The 18758-nt window shown below is 41.1% G+C and overlaps 1 protein-coding gene across 1 annotated transcript in view; it reads right to left on the reverse strand.

The window, feature by feature from the left end:
• Positions 1 to 4542: 4542 nt before the first annotated feature.
• The window catches only part of LOC126481909 (atrial natriuretic peptide receptor 1-like), a 925501-nt gene continuing 911285 nt past the window's right edge, over positions 4543 to 18758 (reverse strand). Inside the window, exons 9-10 of the mRNA XM_050105867.1 lie at positions 17339 to 17691; positions 4543 to 4668 (exon numbers count right to left, since the gene is read on the reverse strand). Coding sequence (XP_049961824.1) covers positions 17359 to 17691 — 333 coding nt within the window. The 3' untranslated portion in view covers positions 4543 to 4668; positions 17339 to 17358. The remainder of the gene's footprint in view (positions 4669 to 17338; positions 17692 to 18758) is intronic.

Consider the following 18758-nt stretch of genomic DNA (forward strand, 5'->3'; position numbering starts at 1 on the left):
GTGCTTTCACACGTGGCTCTGCCTCTGATCGTGTACACCTTCCGGGTTACAGGACTGGAGTAGGTGGTGGTGGGAGGGTGCATGGGACAGGTTTTGCATCGGGGGCGGTTACAAGGATAGGAGCCAGAGGGTAGGGAAGGTGGTTTGGGGATTTCATAGGGATGAACTAACAGGTTACGAAGGTTAGGTGGACAGCGGAAAGACACTCTTGGCGGAGTGGGGAGGATTTCATGAAGGATGGATCTCATTTCAGGGCAGGATTTGAGGAAGTCGTATCCCTGCTGGAGAGCCACATTCAGAGTCTGGTCCAGTCCCGGAAAGTATCCTGTCACAAGTGGGGCACTTTTGTGGTTCTTCTGTGGGGGATTCTGGGTTTGAGGGGACGAGGAAGTGGCTCTGGTTATTTGCTTCTGTACCAGGTCGGGAGGGTAGTTGCGTGATGCGAAAGCTGTTTTCAGGTTGTTGGTGTAATGATTCAGGGATTCCGGACTGGAGCAGATTCGTTTGCCACGAAGACCTAGGCTGTAGGGAAGGGACCGTTTGATGTGGAATGGGTGGCAGCTGTCATAATGGAGGTACTGTTGCTTGTTGGTGGGTTTGATGTGGACGGACGTGTGAAGTTGGCCATTGGACAGGTGGAGGTCAACGTCAAGGAAAGTGGCATGGGATTTGGAGTAGGACCAGGTGAAACTGATGGAACCAAAGGAGTTGAGGTTGGAGAGGAAATTCTGGAGTTCTTCTTCACTGTGAGTCCAGATCATGAAGATGTCATCAATAAATCTGTACCAAACTTTGGGTTGGCAGACTTGGGTAACCAAGAAGGCTTCCTCTAAGCGACCCATGAATAGGTTGGCGTACGAGGGGGCCATCCTGGTGCCCATGGCTGTTCCCTTTAATTGTTGGTATGTCTGGCCCTCGAAAGTGAAGAAGTTGTGGGTCAGGATGAAGCTGGCTAAGGTGATGAGGAAAGAGGTTTTAGGTAGGGTGGCAGGTGATCGGCTTGAAAGGAAATGCTCCATCGCAGCGAGGCCCTGGACGTGCGGAATATTTGTATATAAGGACGTGGCATCAATGGTTACAAGGATGGTTTCCGGGGGTAACAGATTGGGTAAGGATTCCAGGCGTTCAAGGAAGTGGTTGGTGTCCTTGATGAAGGATGGGAGACTGCATGTAATGGGCTGAAGGTGTTGATCTACGTAGGCAGAGATACGTTCAGTGGGGGCTTGGTAACCAGCTACAATGGGGCGGCCGGGATGATTGGGTTTGTGGATTTTAGGAAGAAGGTAGAAGGTAGGGGTGCGGGGTGTCGGTGGGGTCAGGAGGTTGATGGAGTCAGGTGAAAGGTTTTGCAGGGGGCCTAAGGTTCTGAGGATTCCTTGAAGCTCCGCCTGGACATCGGGAATGGGGTTACCTTGGCAAACTTTGTATGTGGTGTTGTCTGAAAGCTGACGCAGTCCCTCAGCCACATACTCCCGACGATCAAGTACCACGGTCGTGGAACCCTTGTCCGCGGGAAGAATGACGATGGATCGGTCAGCCTTCAGATCACGGATAGCCTGGGCTTCAGCAGTGGTGATGTTGGGTGTAGGATTAAGATTTTTTAAGAAGGATTGAGATGCAAGGCTGGAAGTCAGAAATTCCTGGAAAGTTTGGAGAGGGTGATTTTGAGGAAGAGGAGGTGGGTCCCGCTGTGACGGAGGACGGAACTGTTCCAGGCAGGACTCCTCAAGACACCATCCAAATTGAACCCTGCCTGGAACAGTTCCGTCCTCCGTCACAGCGGGACCCACCTCCTCTTCCTCAAAATCACCCTCTCCAAACTTTCCAGGAATTTCTGACTTCCAGCCTTGCATCTCAATCCTTCTTAAAAAATCTTAATCCTACACCCAACATCACCACTGCTGAAGCCCAGGCTATCCGTGATCTGAAGGCTGACCGATCCATCGTCATTCTTCCCGCGGACAAGGGTTCCACGACCGTGGTACTTGATCGTCGGGAGTATGTGGCTGAGGGACTGCGTCAGCTTTCAGACAACACCACATACAAAGTTTGCCAAGGTAACCCCATTCCCGATGTCCAGGCGGAGCTTCAAGGAATCCTCAGAACCTTAGGCCCCCTGCAAAACCTTTCACCTGACTCCATCAACCTCCTGACCCCACCGACACCCCGCACCCCTACCTTCTACCTTCTTCCTAAAATCCACAAACCCAATCATCCCGGCCGCCCCATTGTAGCTGGTTACCAAGCCCCCACTGAACGTATCTCTGCCTACGTAGATCAACACCTTCAACCCATTACATGCAGTCTCCCATCCTTCATCAAGGACACCAACCACTTCCTTGAACGCCTGGAATCCTTACCCAATCTGTTACCCCCGGAAACCATCCTTGTAACCATTGATGCCACGTCCTTATACACAAATATTCCGCACGTCCAGGGCCTCGCTGTGATGGAGCATTTCCTTTCACGCCGATCACCTGCCACCCTACCTAAAACCTCTTTCCTCATCACCTTAGCCAGCTTCATCCTGACCCACAACTTCTTCACTTTCGAGGGCCAGACATACCAACAATTAAAGGGAACAGCCATGGGCACCAGGATGGCCCCCTCGTACGCCAACCTATTCATGGGTCGCTTAGAGGAAGCCTTCTTGGTTACCCAAGTCTGCCAACCCAAAGTTTGGTACAGATTTATTGATGACATCTTCATGATCTGGACTCACAGTGAAGAAGAACTCCAGAATTTCCTCTCCAACCTCAACTCCTTTGGTTCCATCAGTTTCACCTGGTCCTACTCCAAATCCCATGCCACTTTCCTTGACGTTGACCTCCACCTGTCCAATGGCCAACTTCACACGTCCGTCCACATCAAACCCACCAACAAGCAACAGTACCTCCATTATGACAGCTGCCACCCATTCCACATCAAACGGTCCCTTCCCTACAGCCTAGGTCTTCGTGGCAAACGAATCTGCTCCAGTCCGGAATCCCTGAATCATTACACCAACAACCTGAAAACAGCTTTCGCATCCCGCAACTACCCTCCCGACCTGGTACAGAAGCAAATAACCAGAGCCACTTCCTCGTCCCCTCAAACCCAGAATCCCCCACAGAAGAACCACAAAAGTGCCCCACTTGTGACAGGATACTTTCCGGGACTGGACCAGACTCTGAATGTGGCTCTCCAGCAGGGATACGACTTCCTCAAATCCTGTCCTGAAATGAGATCCATCCTTCATGAAATCCTCCCCACTCCGCCAAGAGTGTCTTTCCGCCGTCCACCTAACCTTCGTAACCTGTTAGTTCATCCCTATGAAATCCCCAAACCACCTTCCCTACCCTCTGGCTCCTATCCTTGTAACCGCCCCCGATGCAAAACCTGTCCCATGCACCCTCCCACCACCACCTACTCCAGTCTTGTAACCCGGAAGGTGTACACGATCAGAGGCAGAGCCACGTGTGAAAGCACCCACGTGATTTACCAACTGACCTGCCTACACTGTGATGCATTCTATGTGGGAATGACCAGCAACAAACTGTCCATTCGCATGAATGGACACAGGCAGACAGTGTTTGTTGGTAATGAGGATCACCCTGTGGCTAAACATGCCTTGGTGCACAGCCAGCACATCTTGGCACAGTGTTACACCGTCCGGGTTATCTGGATACTTCCCACCAACACCAACCTATCCGAACTCCGGAGATGGGAACTTGCCCTTCAGTATATCCTCTCTTCTCGTCATCCGCCAGGCCTCAATCTCCGCTAATTTCAAGTTGCCGCCACTCATACCTCACCTGTCTTTCAACAACTTCTTTGCCTCTACACTTCTGCCTCGACTGACATCTCTGCCCAAACTCTTTGTCTTTAAATATGTCTGCTTGTGTCTGTATGTGTGGATGGATATGTGCGTGTGTGCGAGTGTATACCTGTCCTTTTTTCCCCCTAAGGTAAGTCTTTCCGCTCCCGGGATTGGAATGACTCCTTACCCTCTCCCTTAAAACCCACTTCCTTTCGTCTTCCCCTCTCCTTCCCTCTTTCCTAATGAGGCAACAGTTTGTTGCGAAAGCTTGAATTTTGTGTGTATGTTTGTGTTTGTTTGTGTGTCTATCGACCTGCCAGCGCTTTTGTTCGGTAAGTCACCTCATCTTTGTTTTTATATATAATTTTTCCCACGTGGAATGTTTCCTTCCATTATATTGACACTATGAATTAGAATAGATTCCTATTCACCACATACAGGAGGTGTTGAGTGGAAGACATTCAGGTTGGATATTACCAGCTTTTGGGGACAAAATCCTTTATCAGATGAAAACACACACCTCTCTCTCTCTCTCTCTCTCTCTCTCTCTCTTTCTCTCTGACATATTTAACTGAACCAAACTATGAGTTTCAGCCTTGGCCACTAGTCAACATTCACCCTCACACACCATCCCTCTCCTACTTTTAGTCTTTGGTGCTTGTACTGAACTGCTACAAAGTTAAGGGAAAGTTAATGTGTGTTTATGCAAAGAAAGAATGGTGCCTAATGATAAAGATGAGTATTTTTTTTGCATCATGTAGTTCATTTGCCTTTCCGGAGGAGAACTAATAATTACATATGTACTTGTACTATACTGTAGCACACGAATGAGGTCTTCTGTAAGGTTGGTCCTCCCACTTGATTAGCACCTGAAATAAATTTAAAAACAGAAGAGAAACAGTGAAATATAATTCTATATAGTGGGCTATGGCATAAATATGTTTTCATTTCAACTAAACTAAAACAAAGACTATTCTGATAAAAATAAATGTAGGAAAGGAGCATTACAGTGAGAGGCTACACACTGACTAACAGAATTGTAAATGTTTGTTGTGGGATGTGCTTATCCTCTGTCACAATATGTATCTGGCACCATGAAACCAAACAGCAAACCAGAGTCATAATCAACTCCTATAGCAATCCCATCCATTCTTATGCAGAAACCCCTTAGCTTCCCAATAGTAGTGTTAAGAAGTAGAGAAAGGTATTTTACTTCTGTGACAAAGACTTATCACTCATCAGAAGAAATCCCCAACATACAATGCAGGAAATCATCCCAGTATCGTACACTAGTCAGGCCACATCCTACACATCTTGTGACTTTATGGAGAGTCATGGGCCAAATAACTGAAATCTCTGCTGGCACCATACTTCCAGTGCTGGTCCTTTTCCATGAAGTTACTGGACTGGAACATTACTACTTTTTCAGTCTAGATGTGAAATTCCTGGGATTTGAACTGTGATCTGAGTATTAGTTCATAAGTGAATAGGACATTGCCTCATTTTTTCCCTGCTTTTATTTATATCTATTATGAGTTATAATGGAAAGCCTAGGGTGGAATAATAACAAAGTTATGAAAAGGATGGATTGCTGCTCACCATATAGAGGAGATGTGAAGTCACAGACAGGCACAAGAAAAAGACTGCTATACATTTTAGTTTTCAACCAAAAGGCCTTTTACCAAAATAGAAAACACACCTACAAACACAACTCTCAGATGACCACTGTCTCTGACCACTGTGGCTGACTGTGACCATGCCTGATGGGAGCAGAAATCTGGCAAAAGTGGTGGAGGTAAGAAAGAGGCATGGGTTGGGGAGGAAGAGGGTTATTAGGGTAGAAGTTTGACAGATAGACAGCTTGTTACTTGTCTTATGCACATAGAAAGCAGCACAGTGGCTACAGCTTACTTTGTAGATCACATGGCTGCTTTCACAGGTAGCTCTGCATTTGATGGGATAGATGATGCCAGTGACCAGACTGGAACAGGAGGAGGTGGGAAGATGTATGGGGTGGGTCATGTATCTAGCTCTGTTGCAGGGGCAAGGGGTTGGGAGAGGGGGGGGGGGGGGGGTGGAGTAGGGAAGGATAAGGAATGGATATAGTTTAGGTTCAGTGGTTGGTGGAGTACCACTGTGGGAATATTGGGAAGAATGGTGGATTGGATATTCCTCATTTCACGGAATGATGAGAGGTAGTTGGAACCATGTCTGAGGATGGTATTCAATTAGTGTAGTCCTGAAAATTATGGAGTCATGAAAGAGTGCTCCTTTGTGTATCACAGACATGAGGAGGGACTGGAGAGACAAAGTACAGGAGATCTGCTTCTACACCAGGTTTGGAGAGTAACTTTGGTCTAAGAAGGCCTCAGTGTGGTCTTCAATATAACTGGAGAGAGACTGCTCATCACTACAGATGCAATGGTCATGGGTGGCTAGGTTATATGGAATGGGTAGCAGCTGTCAGAGTGGAGGTATAGCTAATGGTTGGTAGGCTTGATATGGATGGAGGTACTGATACAGCCATCCTTGAGGTGGAGGTCAACATCAAGGAAGGTGGCTTGTTGGGCTAAGGAGAACCAGATGTGGTAAATGGGAGAGAAGGTGTTGAGGTTCTGGAGGAATGTGCATAGGGTGTCCTTGGTTCAGATCATGAAGATGTCATCAATGAATCAAACCAGGTGAGGGGTTTGGGATTCTCAATGGTTGGGAAGGATACCTCTAGATAGCCCAAAAATGGGTTGGCATAGGATTAGGTCATGTGGGTGCCAATTGATGTAACATGGGTTTGTTTGTTGATGGTGTCTTCAAAGGAGAAGTAATTGTGGCTTAGGATTTAGTTTTTCATTGTGACCAGGAAGGAGGTTGTAAGTCTGAAGTCAGTCAGACATTGGGGAAGGTAGTGTTCAACAGCAGCAATGCTACATTAGTATAAAGGGAAGAGGTGGGGTGTGCTGGGTAGTCAGGTTTATGGACTTTAGGAAACATGTAAAAGGTAACTGTGTGGAGAGGGTAAGGGTGAGGAGAGAGATAGACTCAGGGGAGAGGTTCTGGGATGGGCTTAAGGAGTTGAGGAAGAACTGATGGATTTCTGGAATTTGGCCACTGTGGCTAGGTTTGTAGGTGGATGGGTCTGACAGCCAGTGGAGTCCCTCTGTGAGGTTAATTCCTGCAGTACAAACCACAATGGTGGAGCCTTTGTTGGCAATAGGATTATAAGGGCAGGATAAATTTTTATGTGGAGGTTTGCAGTTCCTTCTGCAGATGTAAGGTTGGTTTCCATGCTGAGGGGTTCAGCAATGATGGCGAGGCAGGGTTAAGGGTTAAGAAACTCTGTAATGTTAACAGAGGGTGAATTAAGAGCAGTCAGTGTGGATCATGTTTGGATGGAGGAGTGAAATGTGCCAGGCAGGGTTCAATATTGGTTTTGGGTTTACTTGTAATCTGATTAGTAGGGTTGGTACTGACAAAGTGTTTCCACTGCAGCTGTCTACAGGGAGATAAGGTCTTTAACAAGTTCAGCATGAGTGAATTTGAGAGTGGAAAAAAGTTAAGGTCATTGGAACAGTTTAGGGTCTGGCTTCTTTATGGTGGTCGGAGGGAGTTTTTGAGTGTGTGGTAAATGTAGTAGGATTCTAAGGCGGGGTGTATCAGCTATGAGGGAAAGTGGTTGAGTTTTGGTGGCTTTTGTAAAGGTGATTGATGATGGTATTCCAAGCATGGGAATAGGAGGTGAACAGGTTGGAGAATTTTTTGAGGTGGCATTGTACATGCTCCTCAAATTCTGGAGGGCACAAGTGTCACTTTGAGAGGCTGGATGCAGGAATTTGGAATTGCAGAGTAGGAGAATTTTACCAGAGAAGAGGAAGTATTGCATGGAAGTTTGGACCTGATTTACATGGTTCTGCAAGACTAGGTTGATGAGGGCTGTGGACTGATGAAATCTGAACAGATAGAGGTCATCACGGAAGGAGGGCTTGCAACTGGAGATGGATATTTTTGATAGATCAATTACTTGGGGAGATTCCACGAGCTAGGCAACAACACAGCAACAGTATCTGTACTCGATTCTGGATGTGGACAGGAAAATTGTTCTGTACTGGTGCAAGTGGACAGAGCAAGGATCCTTAGCAAAGGATAAAAAAATGTATAAACAATGTAAAATATGCAAAAATATGCAGGGAGACCTTACAAAAAGGATGGAATGGATGAAGAATGAGGAAACAAGGTGAAACCTGATGGAGTAGGGCTTACAGTGAAGGGTGAAAATAAACTAAAATCGATGTGAAAACACAATGAGATGAAAGAGAAAAATAAATAAAAAGATAATGATAGTGGCATTCAGGTCATTGGATGGACATGTGTGAAGATGCTTCCAATCTCTTGCCTCATGGCTCTTATCCCTGCAAAAGATACAGATACAAGACCTAACCCATTCATCCTCTCACCAATGTCTACTTCAGTCCAGTCACAGGCATCTGCTATTTCATCAAAGGCAGGGCTAGCTGTGGAACCAACCATGTGATCTACAGTCTAAGCAGCAACCACTGTGCTGCTTCCTATGTGCATATGGCAACTAACAAGCTATCTGTCCACATAAATGTCCACTGCCAAACTGTGTCCAAAAGACAGTCGAGCCACCCAGTTGCTGAGCTTTCTGCCCAAAATGATATGCTTCACTTTAGTGACTACTTCACATGGTGCACTGTCTGGTTCCTTCCTATCAACACCAGCTCTCCTGAATTGTGCTTGTGAAAACTCTCCCTGCAATATATCCATGTTCCCATAACCCCCCTGGTCTCAACATTCATTAGTTACTGTCCTCCACCTACCTATACCATTCCCTGCTCTTACTCCAGCACTTCACAGCCTTCTATTCTGACACTGCACCAACTAGTCTCTTTCTCCTTTTCTCCTTCTCTCCTTTTCTGTGCCCCTTTTGTCCCCACTCCCACCACAGGTCCTGACTGCACCTGGCAGCCCTAACCTGCCCCCATATCATTCCTGCACACTCCCACAAGCAGCGCTACACCTTTTTCCACACCTACCCTGCTCTCCCTCCTCTTCCCCACCCCTATGCATCCTACTTACCCACACCACATCAGTCATTCTGAAGTCTGGTTGCAGTGGGGGAGACTGTGATCATGTGTGTACAAGCTGTACATGTGTGAATGTGTCTGTTTTCTTTTTTAGAAGAAGGTGTTTTGCCAAAAGCTTAAACTAGAGCAGTCTTTTAGTTGTTTTTGTGCCTGTCTGCAACTTAATGTCTCCTCTATATGATTGGTAGCAATTTGTCCTTTTCATAATATTATGAGTTACTGTTTTTTACATGAAAAATTGTCTTATGTAGAACACTGTCTCCCTCAGTCTGCTGTGGACTTTATGTTATGGGATACCTCTTTTTGTCATGTCATTGCAGCAAGCTCGGAAGCAATTTGCCATACAGGTGCCTACACCATCCTCTCATGCACATGTAACTCAGAGGTGTATAATGTTATCTTCTGTCACTTGAGCATTTCTGCTGATTTGTTCTTTAAGCAGTTACTTGCAGAATCATCTACTTACAGCTACTTTGTTGCTTCATCTTGTGGTTGTTCAGTTTCAAAAGGTGTTGGAAGAAAGAAGGGGAAGAAGAAATATTGGTGAATGGGGTCAGACAAGAATCTTTAAGCCCCATTCAAAAATTATACTAAATGTTTTCTGTATCAAAATCTATGATTATTTTATGCAAACAAGAATAAAATCTCTTGTCAGTTGCAAGCCATTCACAAAATCAAACCACTTATCGATGGTAGGAAATGAAAACCTCGTAACTCCATCTGTTTTGAAAACCTCATAATTCCAGTAACCAGTAACTACAATACCAGAGAGAGCCTTGAAAGTGCATGGATTCTCTAATCTCTCAATAACTAGGCTTCTATTATACAGCTTCAAATGTAGCAGCATTACCTGTGTCACTTTACATTTTTTTGAGAAACCGTTTTTGTTTCTCCTGTAAAATTTAACAAAATGGTGTTATGAGGTTTTCATTGCCTACCATCACTATGATAAATAAGATGTGTTAAAATGTGTGATTACTGAACTAACTAACTTCATCCATGTTCCTTTCATTTTATGGGTGTCTTGCCATTGATTCTACCTTTAAAAATACCTGTCTGGACGTTTATGTCACTTAAGAACTAACCAGAATGCTAATGAAGGGTGTAAAGATTTTAACAATTTTACTTAATGTTGAATCAGAGTCTTGCATTCCTTTTGTTTAATTGACTTAATAAGTGCTTCAGTGCCATTGTTATGTCTCTCCAAGATATCCATATAGAAACATATTCTTAAAAAACCCTGTATAAATATCCATCATTCACCCATAATCAAGTTTTACAGAAGCTTTATACAGTAACAGATATTGCACTAACAATGGGAATTGCAAAGAAGGATGCAAACAAAATTATATCTTGGTGCATAGTTTTTTCCCTCTGAAATTTGTCACTGAAAACATAAACACAAAATAGTGTCAAGATAGGAAGAAGTTTGTGAATATAGACAGACAAGCAAATTTTCAGACACCACTGGTGGCTTTTTAAGAGAGTGTTATGATCATATTGTGATCTCCAGACAGTTAAAACACACTTATAATTCCATAGAAGAAGAAAATTGGATGATGTATTTATTGGAAACATAGCTGCCTCTAATAGAATCAGATTGTTAAGAGCTGATGTATACTGCTTGATAAATCACTAATAGCTGTGAGAGAAGCTTCTCATTTCCAAACCAAATGACAGATTACAGTTCTCTGCACCTACTAAATTAGTGTGGTGGTCCAGTAACAGTTGACGTGCATTTTATCTTCTTCTGGAGTTAACAGAAGAATAAAAATTGCTTTTCTTCTTCAGCTGAGCGATTGTCCTGTATGCCATATTTTATTAAAGAATATTAGGATTTCCTTTAATATGTTTCCAAGATGCTGAAGTATATTATATTGAATTCAGCTGCTATAAGGAACATTGTCATTAGCCTCATGTAATCCTGAATCCCATGTAAATTTACTATTGGAGCCACAGTGATTCATCTTAGGAGATTGCTTGGTTTGAGATTGAGCCACCTTTGCAGTATCAATTAGCTGTTAGTGTCACTCATCTGTTTTTGTATCAAGACATGGCTTTCTGTATGCAAAGGAGTTAAATTAGGTGACTGGTGCCTAGTACACATTTTGTTCTTTTTAAGATGAGCTATCATAGAGAAAAATATCTATGAGTCCAGTTTGTGTTTAATTTCCCAAGTAGTTGATGAATATGATTTCAAAGTTAGCCTAGCTGTATAAATGAAAAGACACACTTGCCAGAACTAAATATTATGCCATGTACATTATTTTTGTATTAATACATATACTGATGTTTGTTGTCCACGTGGCAGTGGTGAATCAGTTAGCAGCATGTATTAGGTTGTCTATTTGACAAAGACAGTAGTGCCCAAATTTCTGCCTTTAGCCATTAGATGCAGTATGGAAGAGGCTTGCAAATGATAGCCCCGAAGGAAACTAAATGAAGAGGGGCTAAGGAGCAACTACTTTACTGTTGTTATTAATGAATTCCTTGTTATGTATTATAAAAGTATTAGTATTTTCCATGTGCTTGAGAAAGATGGGAGCATGGACAGAAAAGTTAGCCAACTGTGCAGGCATCACACAAGGAGATAAGGAAATAGGCTACAGAAGGAGCATTGTGAGTAATCCAAACACAACTGAAATGTTGAGGTACCTCACAGGCTGTCCCATAATTGATGTTTTGCTTCTGCACACATTCACCTCCCCAAGGCACAGCAGAACTAGTTACATGTTTAGTTTCAATCATTTCTGATTTATTTCACATCCAGTACAAATGATTCAGTTGTTCTGGAAGACATAATTTTAGAGCCTTCGGTGGTCCAGCCTGTATAAGCCACAGCTAACTGGAAGTTTGCAGTGTGAGATTTACACATATTATGCCAGATGCTGGGTTTAATCACAGGCAAGCTCCACCAAAGCATTGTCTTTTGAGGAATTCAACTGAGAATAATAGAACTAAGTGGTGCAGCATTATTGTGCTGATGGTACACTATAAGGCACTAGAGCAGAAGCACTTTCAGTGATATGACTACTGGGAAGTTTCTTGATAAAAATACAACTACAGTTTATTTCTGGTTTTGTTAATCTCAGTCTTTTATCATCATAGAGGTTGGTCACCTTTGGAAAGTTAGGAATATGCTTATTTTTGTATGATATAGGAGAAATAATTATCTACAGTTAAACTGAAATTGGCTTCATTCTCAGCTATGAATATCAATACCTCATCTTCCTGTCTTGTTTGGTCACTACAATAATGACTGCAGTACTACCTGCTGCAGGGAGGAATTTAGGATGGTGTGTTTACTAAAAATATGTAGCAGCTGTCAAAATGGATGTGTAGCTGACAAATAGTAGGTTTGATTCAACAGAGTTTTTTATGGAGCCATCAGTGAGGTAAAGGTGCTTTCTGCATGGAAGGCTGTTTACTGAGCTGAAGTGGACCAAGTAAATAAATTGGGAATCAGTTTGAGGTTAATGAATGTGAACTATCATAAAAAGGATTCCTCAGAGACATATAAGGCAATTCAAGAAATCTGGGGACATAGACTGATAAAATCAGTACTGGGAATTTTCATCCAACATTCCTGAGAATACAGTTGGTCATGAATATGATGAAATAGAATTATCTGGTAGTGGTACAAAGTACCCTTCACCATGAAATGTATGGTGACTTGTAATGCCATCTCCTGGGATGGTAAAATGCCCGTACAAGGTGGAAGAGTTAGCAATGATTTACAGCATGAGGATGCAGAAGACTGTGAAATCCACTGCATTAAAGACATGCAATGTGTATCCACAGTAAATGTAGCCTGTAATTGAAAAAAATGCCATGATGATCTCCTGATTGCTGAAAGCATCTTTCAGTCTAGATATAGTGGGGATCTGTGAAGTGAAATGAAGAGAAAAAGATAAGGGTTTCTGGTTACAAAAGTGTAGGGTAATATCAACAGAGGCAGAAAATGGTGTAATGGGAGTAGGATTTATTATGAATAGGAAGGTAGGTCAGAGAGTGGCTTCTTTGAACAATCCAGTGATAGAGTTATTCTATTCAGAACTGACAGAAAACCTATATCAACACAGTTCAGATATACATACCAACATCACAAGCAGAAGATGAAGAGACAGATAAAGAATGTAAGGATACTGAATAGGTAATTCAGTATGTAAATGGAGATGAAAATCTAATAATCATGGTGTTTCCTTCCCCTTCTGGTAGAAGGGGAAGGAACAGAAGAAAGAGTCATGGGAGACTATGAGGATGGTACTAGGAATTAGAGAGCAGAAAAACTAACTGAGTTCTGTTACAAAATTTGGCTAGTGACAATGGAAGCACTGTTAAAAAATTACAAGAGGCGGAATTATACTTGGAAGAGACCTGGAGATACTGGAAGATTCCAGCTGGAATACATCATGGTCAAACAGAGATTTCAAAATCAGATATTGGATTGTAAAGAGTACCCAGTAAGAGATATATTTTGGGATCTCAATGTAGCAATGATGAAGAGTATCCTGAAATTTCCAGAGGAATCAAACAGCAAAGAAGTGGGATACTGAGGTACTGAGGAATGCACATATCTGGAAAGGGCATTCACAGAAATTGGTTAGACAAACATAGGTACAAGGAAGGTAACTGTGAAGAAATCACAAGTAACAGAACAAATACACCAACTGATCAACAAAGGAAGGAATTACAAACTGTTCAAAGTAATTCAGGATATAGACATGTAAATCAGTTAAGAATGAAATAAAAAGGAAGTGCAGGGTAGCCAATGTGAAATGGCAGCAGGAAAAATGTGAAGAAACTGAAAGAGGGATGATCATTGGAAGGACTGATTGAGGTATATAGAAAAGTCAAAACAGCCTTCAGTGAAATTAAAAGTATGTGCATTAACATTAAGAGCACAATGGGAATTACACTTTAAGTGTAGAGGAGAGGAAAGAGAAGTGGAAAGAGAACACTGAGGGCCTCTGCAAGGGGGAGGACTTGTCTGATGATGTGACTGAGATAGGTATGAGAGTCAGTATGGAAGACATAGGGGATCCAGTAGTAGAGTCAGAGCTTAATAGTGCTTTGGAAGGCTTATGACCAATTCAGGCAGAAGGGTTAGGTAACGGTCCTTCAGAATTTCTGAAATCATTGGAGGAATTAGTAACTAAGTGATTATTCAAACTGATGTGGGGAATCTATGAGTCTGGAGACAGGACATCAGATTTCTCGAAGAATATCATTCACACAATCCCAAAGATAGCATCAACAGATAAGTGCAAGAACTATTGCACTCTCAGCATAATGGTTTACACATCCAAGTTGCTGACAAGAATAATATAAAGAAGAATGGATGAAAAAGTTGAAGATCAGTTAGATGACAATCAGTTTTACTTTTGAAAAGGTAAGGGTACCAGAGCGACCAGTGTGAGATTGCAGTTGGTAACGGAAGCAAGGCTTCAGAAAAATCGAGACTTGTTCATAATATTTGTTGACCTGGACTAAGGATTTGACAATGTAAAATGTTGCAGGTTGTTAGCATTCTGAGAAAAATAGGAGTAAATTGTAGGGAAAGAAAGATAATATACAGTACATACAAGAACCAAGATGGAAAACTAAAAATTGAAGACCAAGAATGAAGCATTCAGATTAAAAAGTATGTATATATGTATACATCAAAGAAGCAATGGCAGAAACAAAGGAAAGGTTCAAGAGAGGGATTAAAATTCAGGGTGAAAGGTTATCAATTATAACATTTGCTCATTTTACATTGGTATCCTTAATTAAAGTGAAGAAGAATTACAGGATCTGTTTCATGGTACAAACAGTCTAATGAGTAAAGAAATAGAGAGTAGACTGAAGAAAGTTGAAAGTAATGGGGAGTAGCAGAAATAAGATTAGTAATAAACTTAATGTCAAAACTGAAGACCACAAAGTAGGTAAAGTTAAGGAATTCTGCTACCTTGGAAGCAGAATATCACATGAAGGACAAAGCAAGGAAGACATAAGCTGATAAGTGCACGTAAAGAGGGCATTCGTGACCAAGAGAAGTCCACTGTTATCAAACATTGACCTTAATCTGAGCAAGAAGGTTTTGAGAATGTATATTAGGAACAGAGTATTGCATGGTAGTGAATCATGAACTGTGGGAAAACCAGAAAAGAAGATTATCAAAGCATTTGAGATATGATACTATAGAAGGATGTTGAAAATTAGGTGGACTGATAAGGTAAAGAATGAGAGGGTTCTCCACAGAATACTCAAAGAAAGTAATACATGGAAACCACTGACAAGAATAAGGGAAATGGTGATAGAACATGTGTTAAGAATAACCTCCATGGTACTAGAAGGAGCTGCAGAGGGTATAAACTGAAAAAAAGTTAAGAGATTGTGGAATTTGGGCAACAGTTGTATACCTGGAGTTAGGATATTCTCTGTGCATAAGATCATATGGGTAGATTGGGGATACTGCTGTGGAGAAAGTTAGCATTAGCAGTGACAGAGTACCAGGTGTAAAGGGACTGCAACTGGGATGGTCAGTGATTAGTGTGTTGGATATGGGAGTGTTAGCTATGGGCAGTAGACTGTGAGGGTATTGGCTTATAAAAGTGTAGTTTATTTCAATGGAACTCTGTAATCAGCCATAGTGAGGTATCACAGGTAGTAGGATTCAAGAAAATAGGTATTAGGGGAAAGGTGAGAGTGTGAAGAGAGACATTCTGGAGAGAGGCTTTCAGAATGGCATAGAAATCAGAGTGACTGGAAGTCACTCTGGACTTCTGGGCAAGGATCACTGCAGGAAACCTTGCAGGCAGGTGTTTCCATTCACTGATAGAGGCCCTCCAGCAGTAATGATAGTAGTGTTGTTCAAAATTATGGTGGTGGAGCCTTTATTGATATCATGAGAGTTAATCTCTCATGAATGCCTTTCATGCATGAAGTGGTTGACATATGCAATGATGAAGAATGGGCTGTGAAGGGGAGGAGGGAGTTAGGTGAGGCAAAGTTGCAATTCACCATAGAAAGTTGTCCTATCTGAACTGCATCTCTCTGTTTCTGGGTGTCATGTAATTGTAATGAACTGCAGAACACTTGGGAATAATTTAAGTATTTAATATACAGGAAAATATTGGGTCATATATGAGGCATGTTTTTTTAAGTAAGTACTGTTTTGATATAAAAATAAAACAAGTAGACTTTGCTTAGCAATGTTTTTACATAAAAGCCTGCTCTTTAACTTACTTATCTACATAATCACCGCCAATATTCACTGTGTTTATGTTTGTTTGTGAGTATTTGAAGTGCCTCCTCCAATTGTGAATCTCATAGATTGTGAAATATGCACAGTGATTCATTTTATTAGTGCTAAATGCCTGAAAACAGGTGAAATTCATCATCAGATCAGTGGAGTGCATGGAGAAAACATTATGAGTGATGTGATGGTATAGAAATTGAAGAGAATTTTTAAAGACAACTGTGTGAATGTGCATGATGGAGTACAAAGTGGGTGACCATCAGCCATACTGACGTTTGTTGCAGAAAGTTGATGAAAAAGTGAGAGAGTACAGATGCTTTACAATTTCAATGCTATGTGATGCGTTTCCTCAAGTGTCAAGAACTGTGTTTTATGCAGATGTTGCCTAATCAGGTGGTGGTTTCTATGAGGACGGTACTCAAAAGCTTGGTGTATGTTATGATACTTTTTGTATGTACTTTTTGTTTCAAAATGGTACTTACATAACAAATTCACATTTTATAACCTCAGTTGCAGTTTACTCTGATATGTAGGAAAAATGGTAAAGCTTAGGAAGGTTAGTTTCAAATGTGAATGCTAACCACAAGCCCACCTTCTTGTATGTCATTAAGACTTAACAACAGTGATATTAATAACGGCTTGAGCTGCTGACTAATCTGCTTAAAGATGCAACTGAGCTAATCACATAAGAGAAACTCACTTACCTATTGTTAGTAATCTTCTTGTAGTGCTACTTAATGATATATTGGGAAGTAAAATATTTTAGATATGATATTAAGATCTGCCTATTGTGAACCATGTGGGAAAAAAAGAATGTCAGAGGGCAACAGAGGTGGTTGTAACAGCTGCTCTTGACACACTTTTACAAATGATTTCCTTGGAATCAAGAAGAAATTTAATAATTAATCAGATTACCACACATAATATTTCTATTCTGCAACTCTATATCAAGTTTGCCCTCAAAATAGGCAAAATCCCATTATTTTAAATTTGTTGCACATGCAGTTCTGCTCATTATCTTATCTGGTATGTCTACCAGCAGAATGAATGAGTCACCAGTCCATATCGAGACTAGTGTGACATTCAGTGAAGCTCATAAAAGTAAGAATTTACATATGATTTTTAATATTATTTTCACTAACTGCAACTCCTCTTTTTCTTTTAGAAATGAAGTACAATTAAACATCAGAGTTTTACCTTTTAAGCTACGTAAACAATCACTTCTTTGGAATTGGCTTTTTAATATCACATTGCTGTGCAGCTGATAATTTATTGCCATTTTTAGTTTCAGTCCTGGATGAAACAGTACTTATATTCTTATCTCCTTCTTGGACACAGACGTTGTTGCAGGCCTCTGTAACCATCCTCTTTGTATTTCCTGCACTTCCTCTTATCGGTATTAAGCCAGTTTCTTCGGCACTAACTGCAAGTGCACAGTTCATGCTGGAATCAGTTACAACAGTAGGCATCTGACCCCTGTTGCCATTTGCCACCACTGGTAGACTTTGTTTTTCACCAAGTAACCAGTAAGTAATTACTTTTCCTTTTCCCTGGAAATAAAAATAAGAAAAGTTATTACTAAACTGCAATAAATTAATTATTACTAAACTGCAGTAAATTAATGTATCTGAAGAAGTAAAAAGTACTGTATCCTAATAGCTGCACCTTCTACAAATTATTTAATTATTTTGATCTGAGGTAAAAAAATACCTCTCAGTAGCACATTAAATAACAATACTCATTGAAAATATGCTCCTGTTCTGATATAATAAGGTAGGTAAATATGATTCATACATAATAAATTTTATCCTCTGAGAATAATCAATACATCCATGTAAATATTAGCAGAATAGCAGCAACACTGAAACTTTCTGACAGAAGAAAACTGTGTGTTAGACTAATACACAAAAGAATATCTATAAGGCATGTCTGGACAGCAAGTTGTGATGAAGCAAGCTGGGATATTTTTACTTCCCTGCTTGTTTTTCTATCTGCATCCTTAAAATTCATTTTTTTCATGTCTGACTAATTACCATTAACAATACCAGAGAAAGGAAGTGGCTACTCACCATATAGCGGAGATGCTGAGTCGCACAACAAAAAGATTCATTCGCCATTCACCATTAACATACGTGAGTATAAATGGCATTTTCATAAAAGAAAAAGGTTGACCCTCAGATTTAAAGAATATAACACCAGATCTAATTTTGTGCTTAGTTTTATGTATGTAATTGATTTTCTAATTTATTTCGACTATTCCTAGTACTAATTCTGTACTAATTATAAACATTTGGAGGAACAACTAATTGTATTCTTAAAGGATCTATTTGGCTCTATTTGAAAACATGTTAGCAAAGCCAGCTCTTAATTAATTGCAAAATAATTAACATTTTTATCAACAGTATTGTTTGCATAATGATATCTGTCAATGTCATCATTTAAACAAATAATCCAGCCTAACCCTTGTGGTGGAAGAAACTGTTAAAAAGAACCAGTTTTTTGATGTATTCAGTTAATTTAATGAGTTAAGTTTTAATTGTAATTTCAGTAAATTAAACATTGAACAATGTGTTGTTTCAGTGCCTATTATTGTGAGGATATATAAGGGCCTGATTTT

Source organism: Schistocerca serialis, chromosome 5 (assembly GCF_023864345.2).
Source record: "Schistocerca serialis cubense isolate TAMUIC-IGC-003099 chromosome 5, iqSchSeri2.2, whole genome shotgun sequence".
Taxonomy (NCBI): Eukaryota; Metazoa; Arthropoda; class Insecta; order Orthoptera; family Acrididae; genus Schistocerca; species Schistocerca serialis.